Source organism: Gymnogyps californianus, chromosome 2, assembly GCF_018139145.2.
Source record: "Gymnogyps californianus isolate 813 chromosome 2, ASM1813914v2, whole genome shotgun sequence".
NCBI classification, from domain to species: Eukaryota; Metazoa; Chordata; class Aves; order Accipitriformes; family Cathartidae; genus Gymnogyps; species Gymnogyps californianus.
Window position 1 is genome coordinate 147,603,314 of NC_059472.1, and position 15,764 is coordinate 147,619,077.

The following is a 15,764-nucleotide window of genomic DNA, read 5'->3' on the forward strand; positions in this document are numbered from 1 at the left end:
TTTTCTGCTATTCAGTTACAATATCCAACAGCTTAACTTTTGTCAAGTTGCACTTTATTCCTACACCTCCTGACTTATCAGATATATTGAAAAGATCAGCAAAAACTTACGTCTTTCTGGGCTACGAAACAAAAGTGATTCCCTCCCACCCCCCTCCAGAAGCCCAGGACACTGGCCTCTGAAACCACCAATTTTAAATCCATCAAACCCTTGGTAGAAACACAAATATCCTTTTTTCTTTACAAAATACAGAATTCCAGTTATCATCAATAATTAGTAATATTTATTTTACGAAGAAAATTGTCATTTTATTTTTCTGCAGTGCAAAGCCACACTCTTGCTCTACAAATAAAATGTAGAGCTCTTATGTAACCTTAATGAAACAACGGCGAGCCAGATACTTCTGAAAGCCATTATCTTTTCCATGTTGGCAAATCTACTTTACAGAGCTATTTAGTCTATGATAATGTTACTTCGTAGATGAGTATCTGTCAGAAAAACATCCAGATTCCTGTTGCAGATGGAACAATAAAAATCTGAATTTTTCTTTTATACAGCTTTGATGCATCTAAACTCATAACCTTAGACTTCCAAATTCACTCTTCAGAAGAGCGCAAATATACACTTCCAAACTGGAAGAAACATTAGTAAACAGCTTACAGGAATGTAGCCCATGAGCCATTAAACCAGCTTTCAAAAAAAAAACCCAAAAAAACCCAACAAAATGAAAGCGACCTAAGCATTCAAGTATCATCATGTATTAAAAAAAAAAAAAAAAAAAAATCACAGGGACTGACTTCAACCTAACAACTGAACATAATCTAAATTTTTATCAAACTGGGCACTCTGCATGGTACAGGACTTCCAAAGCACTAGTCCATGGATTACAGGCACCTCCTAAAGTACAAATGTCAACAGTGCAAAGCAGTTCATGAACAATATGAAATTAATTGTAATCATCTACATTCAGGATACCAACATCAGGGACAGCAACTCTACTTCCTTATTTCTGGACGGATGAGATAGTAACATACTACTTTTTCAAGCTACTTTGATCTTTCCACACGGATAACTGCTCTCAAGCCTGGTTGGCTGTACATAGTCCACATCCCTGAGCTATCATGAAAGAAAAGGAAAAAAAAAGCTAACAAGCTTTCTCATGAGTGAAGCATGACAAGCCCAAGAAAAAGTCTGATGGCAAAATGATTTATGAAAGAGTAAATTTTTCCTAAGACAAGCAGAACTGAGAGGTGAATGTTACACACCACTTTATTGCACGTCCATGCAAGAAGCAGAAGAGGGAGGTAGAAGAGGGATGCTATCCCAGTTCACATCTATGATGCGTAGTGGAGGAAAATACATCTTTCTAAAACGAAAAATGTGCCGAATGACAGTTCGGAACAATTCACTTCTGGTACAACCATTTTCCCAGTGAGCTTATTACAAATCATACGACACAGGCATTCTCATATTGACATACAAATGGCTCCTACAAGCTACTAGAACCAGTAACATATATTCTCCATTTCTTTGTGCAGTTTATGAATCTGTTTCTCTCCACTACTATATTAAATGTCGATGTTGCATTGTGGTAACATATTAGCTGTCAAGGAAAGGAAGCACACCTCATTACAGTTTGTTCAGGTCAAACACTTTACCCAGACAGTATACCTGCAAATTGCCTGCTTGTCCCTAAAATGTTAACCCCATTTGTAACAGAATATAATTCAAAAAATAAACTCATGAATCAAAGTGATGAGATGCAATACTGAACCTCCAGGTGTAAGCGTAGAAAAACAAGTTACTTACTTTTTAATAACAGTTCTTTGATATGTTTTAATTTCTGTGACTCCTATTTCTGAAAGGATGTACCTACAACTTGTCTTCTTAGCAGTGTCTCTGAAGACACAACTTCTATATACTCTCTGTAGGAGGTGCAAAATTATAGATGGTATAGGCCCAGTCTTATTCAATTCCTTCATTTTCATGGAAATCCAAAGACTTAATTTCCATCAGAGGGGAAGGTGAATTTGGGGATCCAGACAGTCAAGCATGCAACCAACCCAAGCTACTGTAAACAAACATATGTCTTTTCTCCTTTAATCATTTGCCCACACAGCCTGCTAAGCAAAGCTGGTTCACAGAGATACAACTAATAGGAATCCAATCCACAGGCGCTTCTTGAGTTAAGGTAAACACAGCAATGACTGTACATATCCTCTTAACTCCCAGGCAACTCATCTATAGAATTAAGGACCTGAGTTCTTACTTTCTTTAAGTGCATGAAAATATACTCCAGCGTTTAAGGATTCAGAGTGTCAATCCCTTACACAGAAGTCAAGAGCTAAGCACATTTGAGGAACGGATTTCTTACAGAAATATAAAACTAAACATAATGCAGTTGTACTAATACAGAAAGATAAAAGTAACAGCAAGAGAAGATTGACAACTGGGAAGTTGTGAGCTTAGGAATCCAATAGCGGTAGATGATTAAACAGGTTATGCAAAATTCAAATTATTTTCGTAAAAATTTCAGGTCTGGCTAAAAATGGGAGGGAGTATTTTTCACAGGCTTGAAAACAATTAAGGAGTAAGCAAATCTGCAGCACAGAGGAATCAAACAAATGACAGCAGGAACTTCTTTCACTATCTTGACGCTGAAGTCAACGTGTTGCCCAAACTCTACTCCAAACACACCATTCTTCTCATCTCAGTCTTCCAAGCAAGACAGATTTTCAAGTCAGGAGACAAATTTATAACATTTCTTCTGTCACCTGCATACCTCAGTTCTAAGATGAAAACTATACATTTTCAAGCCAGTATCTTTTAATAAAATTTACCAGAAGATAATTACATTAACTGCCACTAAGAACCCTTATCTCTAAGTAGAAAGAACCTTAACAATAGGCCTAAGTCGAATTGTGAGGACTTTTCCGTAAGTCAGATGAAATGCACAAAGTACATAAGCAGTTCCATAATCAAGAGATACTACACCTGGATATTAAGAAGCGACGGTTTCTCCTTTCTTTTTCCTTTGCCTTTTTTTTTTTAAATAGAGAAGAATCTATTCTTGCAAGAAAAATGTTATTAACTGCAATTAAGAGAAAGAACCAAGCCTCATAAAACTTGACAGCATTATGTTCTACTAATTTCTAGTGAACAAGAATAGTATTTATATTAGAAACCATAGAGAGCTTTCATATATTTTAATCAACGACATCCTATTATAACAACATTTCCAGTATCATTACACAAATTACACTGAACATCGATATAATCTTTTCCATTATGTCTCTGCTTGACAATTAATACTTCTCTAGACTTCAATGGTATATGAATATTGTGGTGCTATACATGCAATATTCCATTTTCTTAAGAGGCAGGCAATTGAATCAACATTTAAAATATATAACAACATGAAAGATTTTGAACTTACCTTCTTTTTTTGTGTTCTGTTCCTGCCTCCCAACCAATCATCCATCTGTTCCTCAATCTCTTCAATTGAAGCTCCATGATCATACGATGGTATATACGCACTTGACTCCAGAACCACGTATACAGGGAATTCTGATTTTGGTTTCTTAACTTTAGGCTTCTTCTCCTCTATACAAAAGCAAAAAAGAAGAAGAAAAAGTAATGCTACTAATACTGCAGAGAAGTGCAATTCAGATGCAGGCTTAGCTCCTCAACTCTTAATGCTATATTAAAATTTCCACTGAGGAAGGGGCTTCAATTTCTTTGTTAAAAAGAGAATTCAGAGTTTTGCATAATAATTTTATTTTTATGAAAAGTAAATAGCAATGCACCCACTTAGCCCCTCTTCTATCTGAACTATGCCTTAAAGGCCCAAATGAGGAGCCCCTCAAAATCACAGTTAGCTCTTGTCACTGCTACACCACCTGACAATTAAGATTAGTACCAGCAAAAGCATAGGGAGCTGTTAAAAGATTTCGAAAGTCCAGCTAGCTTCAAAGAAACTGGCAAAGGTAGGAGGGTGAGTTTTAGACAATTTTGTATTACTTTATGGTCAGCTGTGCTGAAAAAAAGCTTCTGAGTCAATACATAGCTTCTCTGTTCTCAGATTTCTGTACCTACAAATAGCTCTGTTCTAGCACTCACACATTTAGGAAGATTTAAATGTTGGACCTCATTTCTCAAACTGATCACTGTTTTCTGCTCTCTCTGTCCTTCAAATGGTATTAAATGGGAGCAGCAAACTTAGGGGACAGGAAGGAGGGACAACAACAACAACCACCTAAACCCCAGCAACTGAAAACATATCCGCTATATAAGATGATGTCAAAAGAAACATTTAAGATTGATTGAAAATTGCCAGAATTTTAGGAAAGACAAGAGGATGAGGATCAGAAAAAGAAACTTGTACACTCAGAAAGCATCCAGAAACCTCAGGTATGCCAAGTGGGACTCTCTTGGTTTTTCCTCATTGTTTTAAAAATATGTTGTATTCACAATAACTGGATGCTCTTAAGGATGCTACTAAACCAGAAGAGCTGATCTAACGGCTGGCTGCAGCTGAAAGAGGAAAGTTCTACTCTGCCTCCACCTTTCCACTGTCCACTGTGTGCTTATGTGCTCCTCTCCTGTTTGTGCTTCGACAGTCATCCAACCACTTAGCAAACTAATTCAATCCACTAATCTAGTAGAAAATTACTCCTTTACGCTCAAACGAAAAGCAAAAATCCAAAGTCGTTTAAAGGTGGTGGGCAAGGAAAAGGAGAACTACACTTCTCAGCAGCAGTGGGCTGTTAGATCAGCTTATCTGCCTTTGCAACCATGCCCTAATGCTTTTCTGAGCATCAGAGGAGAAATGTCTGTTTTTCATGAAAACCTTCTTTAAAAAAATCCTAAAGAGGACAGAAGGACTGTTCCCTACAGACTCTGATGCAGAATTCCTTTTCCTAACAGTATATGTGCAGGAACAGCACAGCGAAAAGACTCCACAGACTTGACAAACTCATAGGAACTGAATATTTAAGAAAACAATAAATGGAGAGAGAACTGTTTCACGGCGCCTTTCAGAAGTCGAAAAAGAACAGGAAATTCATACAGATCTTGAAAGTTAACAGAATGACTAATGATCTCTTAAGCTTTTAAATGTACTTTGTTCAGAGACCCTGTTTTTGTGAAAAATCTCTAACTTTGCTTGTAATTGTCAAATTACTCTCAATAAATGAAATATTCAGTTAAAACTCGTATTTGGAATTATTTTAGCATCCTTCTATAGGTATGCATAGTAAAGATAATGAAATTACATATACTCCTCCAAAAACAAAACTAAAAGAAAGCCCAAAAGTGTTAACTGGCATTTCTCTCATTGTTCAGATGTTATTAAAGACAATACTGGTGCAAAATTCTTTTTGTCTATTTCAAAAGGTAATTTTTATAATCAAATCACCTATATTAACCATTATCTCATTTTTCTCCAGAGTTGCCATATGTAATAGCTTCTGGAGTCAGAGTTAAGATCGGCAAGGATAAGTAACAATGGCTTCACCAGTTATTTACTGCAAACACATATACTGGCAAAAATATTCTAGGAAGTTACCTTAAATGACAGTGTCCACTACTGTCTTTCAGTCCTGCAAAATAATCAAGTACACTGCGTGTGTTCACTTGGAATTACTTAACAGTGGAGACACACACAGACAGTTGGATTTTCCTGTATCTTGCACCCCATCAGGTACTGTTTGCTAATCTTCCCTCTCAAAATATGTGAATAGATAAAGCCTGAATGCATCTAACTAACATTTAAAAATGAAGAGCCTAGCCTGCAAATAGGTCATCTAGGCTCTTTCTGTAGTTTCTGTAATAGTATGTCCAGAAGACACTGCACCCCACTTTAAAATGAGGTACCAAAGACAGTATCTAGGCTTTCTTCAGGCAGTTAAGTGAGAGAGGAAGAACTAACATAGATAAGACACCCTGCTCTTTGCTATCAAAGGAATGAAAAATCCCACCTAGAGAAGATGGCTGTACAACCTCAAACAAGCACTCAACTGGAATTAAAAAAACTTGTCTCTACTGTCTCCCGTGCATATACAAAAAGATGAAGGAGTTCAGCATATCCTTACATACCACAATGGCTGTCATATTGAATTTAAAAAAAAAAAAATAAATAGAATTGAAGTCACAGTACTTTCGACATAGGGCTCCCAATAACCCATTGAGAACAGTTTCACCTCAGAATTTTCAAAAGCCACTTTTTAGAAGAGGAAAGGACACAAAAGTGGTTTAACAGTAACATCATAAAGTATTTTAGATAGGGGAAGTTCAGAAGTTATGTTCAGAGGTAATGAAGTACACTATGAAGCCTCAACTTAAGGCAGCCAAGCACTGTTGTTCTTTCCGGTGAAGATGGAGAAAGCAAATCCGATCACTGAAACTATTTCACTTAAACAACAGAAGTCCACAGCAGATAACATGAAAGAGGTTTTCTTCCTAGGTATCTTTTCATTATCAGCAATTCAACTGGCAGCCCGAAAGACACTTCCGACCTGACATGGTGCTTACCCCTGAAGAGAATAAGGATCAGGTTTTCCAAATAGTAGATGATGCCTAGACAGCTGATTCCTACATCTGCTAAGGCTTGACAGACAGCCAGGAAGCTGGTGCTGCCGCCACCACCACCACAACCTAAAGCAAGGATGTGTTTGATGGTGCTGACAGTAGCGACAACTGCAGCTGTGATTCAGAGTTTTGAAACAGAAGTGTTCCCTTAGTACTTAGTGTCATCTTCTAACGGTGCTGGGTTTAGACTATGTGGCCATCCGCTGTAACAGAACAGGCTTTTAAAACGCATTTTTCTCCTCCAGTTTCAAATATTGTTCTAATATTGTTGCATATAAACCTAACTGAAATGCAGGAAAAACACACAGAAAAAAATTTCAGAAGTTCCTCCCAGTTTTGTGACAACCTCTTCACTGTCCACTGGAGACCCAATCAGACCACTATGCCCTATGTGGGCACCAATATCCAGCGGACCTTAACTACGACCAGAGTTACTGGTGCTCATACAACTAGATGCAGCGGAGAGAAACAGTCTTGGTGAAACCAGAGTCTGACTTCAAGCTCAGAGTAAATGAATACCTTACTCTCACTACTATTTTCTGGCAACATTATGTATTTTAACTGCCAAATTACAGTGTAGTAACTTTTCTAGTTTATTAAATAGAATAAAAAAACAGGCAACAGCACAAAGTAAATGGATAATCCAAGCTCATAAACACTATGGAAATTGTTTGGTATCTACCACTCCAATGTGTGTAGATCATCACACACACACCACAAAATGATCAGTATTTTACATGATTTATGACTTTTACAGAGTTCTAGTCCTTCTGTAGCATAAGAAATTTTGTTTTATCATTTGCTGAATTCATACTGCAACGACAGTTTTCTGTGAGTATTTTCCACCTTTAGAACTGTCAAGTTCTTTACCAGAAGACTAAATTTGCCTGTGTATTTAACAACTTAGAGTTAAAAAAAGAGATATAATTTGTCCCCTACGTTTGAACAGCATATAAACATACCTATCACTGGGATGCCTAGACTTTAACAGATAACAATTAGCTAAGTCTCTTAAAAGTACAGTACTTCATGTTTCTAAAGGCCTCCAATACTATTCCAGTACTGGCTATACATTTTACTAGTTTATGGTGCCATGATCCAGGTTTTGAAGTTTGATGAATTACTTGCACATAATCAGATACTTTGACCTTCCTCATTAGTCCTTCCACCTTGTTACTAAATTAATTTTATCAGTGGCAGAATTAATAGTATCTGACTAATGGTTATTTGCTTTAAGACATATCAGCTGTCATTTTTAGAAGATAAGGAATCAGCTAGCATTTTGGATCGAGTGCCCTGTAATAAAACAGTGGTGCTTTTTCCATAATAAATATCAGAGGTCCATATTTTAAAGTTTTCAGAAAAGTATATAGTGATTTTACCTGCCAGTTGATGTAAATGTAAAGAATTCAGAGAATTTTTCACAGAAAAAATGACCACTTCATATAGAAAGAAACAAAACAAAACAAAGTGCTGAACTTCTGCAAAGAAAGTATGACCCATCAAGCTGGAGCTCCCTCTCTCTGCAAGGCTTATAAGCTTTAACTTTAAGCATGAACAAGAATTCACAGAATTCACAGAAAATATGGTCAAAAAACACAGTGATGTCTTGAAAAATCACAGAAAGAAAAGGGACAGACTGACTGGTATCTCATGCGTTGATAAGCAAGAAATGTGACCACACACAGAGATAAACAGTAAACATCTTTTTGGCAAGTCAGTAAGATACTGCACTGAGATCTCCTTCTCTTTCAACATTGTTCTTTTACCTATATAACTATGATAGACAACCAAAGCATTCACAGCATTAAAAATTGTTTAAAACATGACAGAGAAAAATTCACTTGCATGTACAGCAACACAGTCAGACAGAATACAATAGACCCAAAACTCTGGAAAAAATTGTACTAAAGTTTTGACAGTCTATTGAAAAACTGGAGCAAACTATATTCAATATTAATGCAAATATGGGGCAAACACTCATATGTTTAAAACATATACATTTCTGTACCCATAACAAAGTCAATGGGATTATATGAATGCATCATGAGTTAGAGACAGATATATACATCTGCTGTACTGAGAAGAGGCTAGTTTATTTTTCAGCAAACTAACTAAAAACATGCTCAGTGATGTATTCTCAACTACAAAAAACTTCTCACAAGCTGTAGGGTTTGATGTCTCTCATCTTTTTCTCTGAGTATCTATCCTTCCCAAAACTTCCTATTCCCCCAAAATACCTTATCCCCATAATATGAAAGGGTTAGAAATAAACCTCCAATATTTGAGAGCTAATGTGCCTTCCAACAAACATATAATGAAACATGCATGCCTCTTTCAAATGAGCCTCATAACGCTGCATGTTAGTGGAATATTTTCCATAAAATCTGAAGCAAATTTTGTAGGGAGAGGCATCATATAGCCTAGTTGAAACAACTGGAAAAAGCACACAAGCTTGCAAGTTCAAAATCCTTTCAGCAGGCCTGCCAAAACAATCAGTGAAACAGATGATACTTAGTTTGCCATATTCAGGCTTCAGAGGTAACAATTAAGTGATCAGAACATTCACACCCACGCCGACCAAAAAAGCATGCATTATACGAAATAATTTTCTCTGAACCTGCCTGTCAGCAAATCATTACTGAGCAGGCGTGTGAACTCTGCATTTTGGCAGGGATTAATACTAAACACCATTATCCAAGGTATTTGTCAATTATTTGGAAGTAAACGTAAAGTCACCTTCGGTATAGTGCTAGATTACATAAATTTGGTCAAAATGGTTTACAGTGAAGAGGGAAGTACAGGAAGAAGTAGGAATATGGACTGGCTGGTAGTCTGGAACCAATCAAATCACAAGTATTTTTGAAAATTACACAGTTAAGGACCTTATGCCATATCCGCACTTATGAGGGACTGTCTGCAAGGAACCTTTGAGGTAAGAGCTTGCAGTTATGGTGGACAAGTGATCTGAAACAAGCTATCAGAGCAATGGGAACTAAGGTAATCCGCAACTCTGTAAACAGAACAGTAACAAGAGAAGAAATGTGATTTTATAATCAGAAGATAACAAACATTAGAACGCTATATACAAACCCAGGGTCTAATACTTACAGCTACATTGGAAAACTAGAGTACAGAAAATCCACAGAAATTAAGGGCTAAAGAAATGCTTTATATAAAGAAAACCCGCAGATAAATAAAACTTCTTTTTTCAAGCACAGAAAAATGCTAGTAATGAATAACTGAAAGCTAAAGGTAGAGAAATCCATACTGAAATTAAGATATAACTATATAACAGTAAAATTGTCTGAACAAACCATGAAGAACAGAAGGCATCTCAAGGTTTTCTGATCAATATTGTAACTTGCATAACAAGATGCTAAAAGCTGAAGTGCATCACTGGTACAAGTCAAACAAGACAAGTCATGAGAATCAGTATTTTTCACTGATTTTTGCATGTAAGGATCTGAAATAAACACAGTATACTAAATGATCTAGTGATGTCTTCTATCCCTAAGTTTCATGAAACAATATAAAAAGCTACCTAAGCAACATGCTATATTCCAAGCTGTCTGGAAAGGGAGAACCACCAAGTCTAACCAAACAATCAAGTGTAATAAAGGTTTCACTGCCACTCTGGATTTTTCATGGCAGGCACTAAGGTAAGACATGTCTTACTATAAAGGCCTATACAGAGATATAAATACCACCATAGATACCATCATAAAGCCTCAATACAGAAAGAAGGCTAGTCATGCAGCCATAGGGCTAGTAACTTTGTATTTCAGTTAAAGCTTGAATGATGGGGGGTGAGGAAAAAACTCAAAAAACTAAGTACTATTCAACATGGTTTATAACTAGAAACAAAATAGTTTCTTGCCATGGATTGTTCCAGATGCCTTGTACATCAGGGCAAGAATTCCAGATTTACAATGCAAATATATTTGGTAACTGAGATGCCAGTGAAGAGTTCACCTGCAATATCTAGCAGGCGCTATTTCTTTAAAGAGGCATATTTTAAAAATAAATTTAAGTCTTCATATTGAAGGTCAGGGAAAACAAACATAAGAACAGAAAGTAAGAGCACTACCAAGGCCAAGTATAAAGAAAGAAAAATAGATGTGTTTTCCCCCAAAATGGACATGGTTGAAAGAAGCACTCCATGCAACAAGAGGACCGGTAGAGCTGCTACAATGTCTCGATAACTACTGAAACCTCGCAATTTAAGTTTAAAAACTAGCAGAGTCATCTGTCCTGACAATGTATGCCTAAGTCATCTCAGTTTAATGACTGCTCAGTTCAGTTAATATATCCTCTATTTTACATCCCATGACTATGAAGAACAGCGCTATCTATTGTTACAGAATCATTCCCTGATGCAGGGATTATACGCATGTGTGACACTACAGGAGAGGAAGAAGTTAAAAGAAAGCTTATTAATTAAAGCACTTTCATTTTAAAATAAATTTTGTGTTCTGGTATCTAAATGTGAAAAGTGCATCAGAAAATGTAAGGCAAACCATTTCTACTTTTGTACATAAAACACCCAGTTATCTGTAATTCCACACAATACCACATTTCCTAGAAACATAAGGTCTGTATTGTAAGTTGCTATATTTTTGTAAGGTAAAGTTGTAAAGTTGCTATATTTTACTAAGGTAGTAATGACAGTTTTGAATGGACTGAGAAGTGATAAGAAACACTGCAAAAGTGCCAGAAAAATAAATCAAAATTGTGCATAATATTGACTTACCAAGAAATTACTTTTTCACACTCCTTACCAAATATAGCACTTTAATGACATCTCAATACTGTCCTCTCTTTCCTACTTTGCAAATTGTATTTTCCTCCTCCAGTACCCTTCTCTGGTTTTAGTTCAAGCCGCCTACAGAATACCGCACAATTTCAGCAGGAAAGCAGATAGACACGAGGGTAAACTAGCAATTAGGTCATGAAAAAACAAGCACTGTAAAACAGCTATTGCTAATCTGCATGAGATACATTTACTCAATTAGATAGATGGAACTGTTATTATGAACTCACATTCCACGGATGGTCTCTAAAATTAAGAAGAATGAGGGCAAACGAAATGCACATTTGGTGATTTACAACCTTTCTATGCTAATTGTGAAGTGACAATGCAGAACAATATAATGAAATAAGCAAATTTAACAGATGCTTTGCATGCAAGCTTCAGGAAAAAATTATATAATTTTTTTTTTTGCCTACAATAACATAGCTGCATCTCTTGTTCTTCTCTTAGGAGTCTTACTTCTTTTAAAAAAAGGTAACTGACAGCTCATTCTGCTGCCCAGCAACAGCACTGCTAAGGCTGACCAAATTAATTCCATGCCAAATTTCAAACTCTGCTAATTACTGGTGGTGACTCTCAATCCTTCCTCTTGCTCCCTGCCAGCAAGGCTACCAAGGGAGGGCAGGATGCCAACCAGTGAGACTGGTGAGGACTGGCCACTGCTCACGCGAGTGACACCGGGTCACCTGGCAGACATGGGGGTCACACGCCATGTTGCACCCAGCAACATGACAGGGGACAGGGTGGTGCTTCTGTGAGAGGTCAGGGGTGACCTGGAGAGGGAAGTGCGCCAAACCCACACCTCTCAACCTGTGGGCACTGCTACTGGAGGTAACCAGAAAAGTGACTCCCACATGACACCTGGCAGAGGAGAAATACTGAGAAGTTCAGATGTGGTCTTTCAGTGAAACACAGGAATGTGCACACTACAATTTTAATGACTTTATACTTTCACTTGCACTTCTGTTTTCAAAAACTAGTCCTTTTAAAACAGTAGTTCACAGATTTCAGTGAAGAATGTATGCCAGCTATTTTGAACAATGGCAATATGTTACTATCTGACAATTTAACAAGTTTTTGATAATCCGAGTCAAGAACCTTTTCAAGGGCCCATTTTGTGGTAGGTGTCTCAAACATAATGGCAGGCCTCCCTAACAAGCATTAAATGCACTATTTTGCCAGATTTGGCCTGGGTCCACGATGCTCACTGAGGTGCTGAATGTTATCCATTTTCTCCAAACAGATTCAGCTACAGATAAGTTAGGAATTATTGCTGAAACTGGATCTCTTTGCTGATTTTACAAAATTAAGCTATTTTGTAAATATAAATAATGCAGCTGTATTTTAAGTGCCTAAAAGCTTATGCATACTCAAAGCTAGTAAATTATTATAGGGCACTCAATGCACTTGTCAGAATAAAGGAACTTAAAAGCATGCAGTTAAGTACAGTAAATAAAGCAAGCATGCACATACAAACACAGAGTAAAAAACTTTTTAAATTGTCTCAGAAGAGGGTAGGTTTAATCATTGTCAAAAGCAAATAACTGAAAGAAGAAAAGGAAAAGTCACCTATAATTATTCTGAATACTTTATTAAGGGAAATGCTAATTGCTTTTTCTGGTCTTTTATAAAAGTCTAAAGACTTCAAGGCATTTATTTCAACAATAGCATGAATCCATTTCCAAAGTCTGCATCCATGCTTTCGGAAATTCAAACTATGTTCAATTTCTGTCGCAAAAATCAACTCAATATGCACAAAAGAATTATTAAACATATATTTTTAAAAATATTTACAAAAAGAATACATGAATGCTCAAAACTCAAGAGGTCACTTCTGAAAATGCATACTTTGAGATCTATACATTTGAGATTTCCCCCTCCTGTAAAGCAACATTTCTAGCAAAGTATGCTTTTGTTGCTACAATGTATCACCTGAGTTTTATGCTTATATAGGAACAAACCAGCAGCCTACTGCCAAATCAGTCACAAAAGTAAAAGCTTAAACAGCAGTACAGAAATATATAAAGCACGTACTTTAGAAGATTATAAAAACGTTTGTTCATATACATCCTGTGTAGTAGGCATATCATATTACATCTTTGTTTATTAAGACAGTGGTAAAAACTCACTCTGAAGTGTTTCAAGTTCAGCCTTAGCCAGGGCATCTTCTTTCGCCTTCATTTTTGTTTCTTTATATTCTACATATAATTGTCTGGCATCCTTTAAGAAAATGTTGCAATGGCATTAGCATCCTTATACAAACAAGTTATTGCAATGGCTCTGTTTTAAGTTCTCAATTAACCTCGCAAAAAAATTTAAGATACTCGTTTTCTTGAGTTACAGCAATTTTCAGTATAGAAAGTATTTGTTTAGAATGTAGAATTTTTGTTTAATAAAGGTTCAAATGTAATAGTGTTGATATTATAGACTATGATGCTCATTGACAACCTGAAAAGCAAAATGGTTAGAAAAACGTATTGATCACTACCTACAGCTTTGTAAGAGGCCATGTACCCACTTTGCTCACATCAGCAATCTGGAAGTTCAAGGAAGAAAGAAAAGTTTTTAATTAGAGTAGCGTGTGCAGGGACAAACAAAGGCAATTGCTAGGCAGCAGTCATCTTAGTGTGAACTCATTATGGTAACACTAACTGCATGTTCCAAAATCCAACTTGTTCCCTTTTTTTTTCCCTTTTTTTTTTTTTTTTAAAACCAACTTCCACATTGCTATTAAAGTGTTGAAAATACATATTAAGTTTTTTCTCCAAGGATTAGATTAGATTCTAATCTGAAATCTGTTTGGCAAATTTACACATAAAACTATAATTCCTGTCACAAATCTCACAAAAAGGTACACATTTCCAAAATCTGATGAATTAGTAATTATAGATTTGCGTTGAAAGCTTTCCAATATGAACAACCAAATTGCTGAAGTAAGAGGTATGGAGAGATTTCTTACTCTCACTTACCAGTTTAAGAGATTTCTGTACTCATTCAAAAACAATGAATCTATAATAGAAATGCTGAAATAGACAAATTATTATTTATCATTTCCAAGCATGCAGAACATCTATTGTATTAAATAAAAATTAATTATAGTATTAGATAAACCTAATTTTAGTTCTTTATAGCCAAAAATAACTTTATTCTTGTTATTACATTAACAGTCCCACTTTTTACATATAAAGGGCGATTTAAATTTTAATCTAGAATGTACTGTAAAACATCAGTAAATATTTTTATAATTTCAACTATAATCCCATTAAATTGAACAAAACCTGGTCTCATTAAAAATGAAATAAGACATCTTAATAAATTTTGAAAATAAAAAACTGAGTTAAGCACTCATTATTGCTGCCTCTAATAGTAGAAGTCATCCAAAAACATTGCTTCCTGCAAAGATACTACAACGCAACAGTTGTTCTTCGCGTTATACTGACATCTACACCTTCAAAGATACTTGAGGGAGGTGGGAAAACACAGGACAGAATCATGATCCAGCTCTGAGCAGAACTTCATAATAGTTTGGAGACATCTCACCGATACAAGTCAGTGCACCTGAAGAACAACTCTGACAAATTCCCACAAAAGATCCGTGAGGTTTCATCTCCTTCCAAAATACCTCTTCCTACTCTCTATTTGTCTTTACTTTTGGGTATGGGAAATGGGAAGCTGCATTTCTCTGCCAGGTTTATGTAGGAGATCGCTGTGCACAGAAGAAATTTTAAAGAGCTTACATAACTTTTTGCTGCTGGAATGTAACAAATGAGAGCCTCTCACATGCTTAACAGTTTTGTTTTGGGGGATGGGGAAGAGGGGGGTTTTGGTGGGTTTAGTGGAATTGGGGCTAAAAAAACGTGTGTAGGTACAGGAGAACTACCATTAACAGCAGATATGAAGGCTTTGAGGAAACATATTCAGTTTCTATGTTAGAACATTGAATTACAAAATTAGGATCAGCATTGGTTCTCTTTTTGGTTTACCTGAAATATGAATCCCCTATCACATATGGAAACTTGCCTTGTACTCTCCAGATTTGGACTATTTGCATCATTAAGAAACAGAAATAGCCATAAATGTAATGGTTAACTTCTGCTATAAGTTTGAGACATTTGGGTTGCGTGGCATACACAGGACTCAGACATACTGATATCCAAAAAATGCTTTTGTTTAAGGCTATGATTTCAAAATGGCTACAATTAACCGTCATTTAAATTTAACCCATTTGACACTGAAAGCCAATATTTGATGCTAAATTCTGGTGTAAAATCCATTATTGCTTGTGGGATCTCCAGACAGCAGGCACTAGGGGGTAACTGTCAATCTCTCCAGCATGTCAATCACAGAACAATTGGAAATGTGG

The 15,764-nt window shown here is 36.2% G+C and overlaps 1 protein-coding gene across 1 annotated transcript in view; it reads right to left on the bottom strand.

Moving 5' to 3' along the window:
- The window catches only part of DNAJC1 (DnaJ heat shock protein family (Hsp40) member C1), a 114,417-nt gene that overhangs the window by 41,250 nt on the left and 57,403 nt on the right, over positions 1 to 15,764 (bottom strand). Inside the window, exons 7-8 of the mRNA XM_050891266.1 lie at positions 13,531 to 13,621; positions 3,437 to 3,603 (exon numbers count right to left, since the gene is read on the bottom strand). Coding sequence (XP_050747223.1) covers positions 3,437 to 3,603; positions 13,531 to 13,621 — 258 coding nt within the window. The remainder of the gene's footprint in view (positions 1 to 3,436; positions 3,604 to 13,530; positions 13,622 to 15,764) is intronic.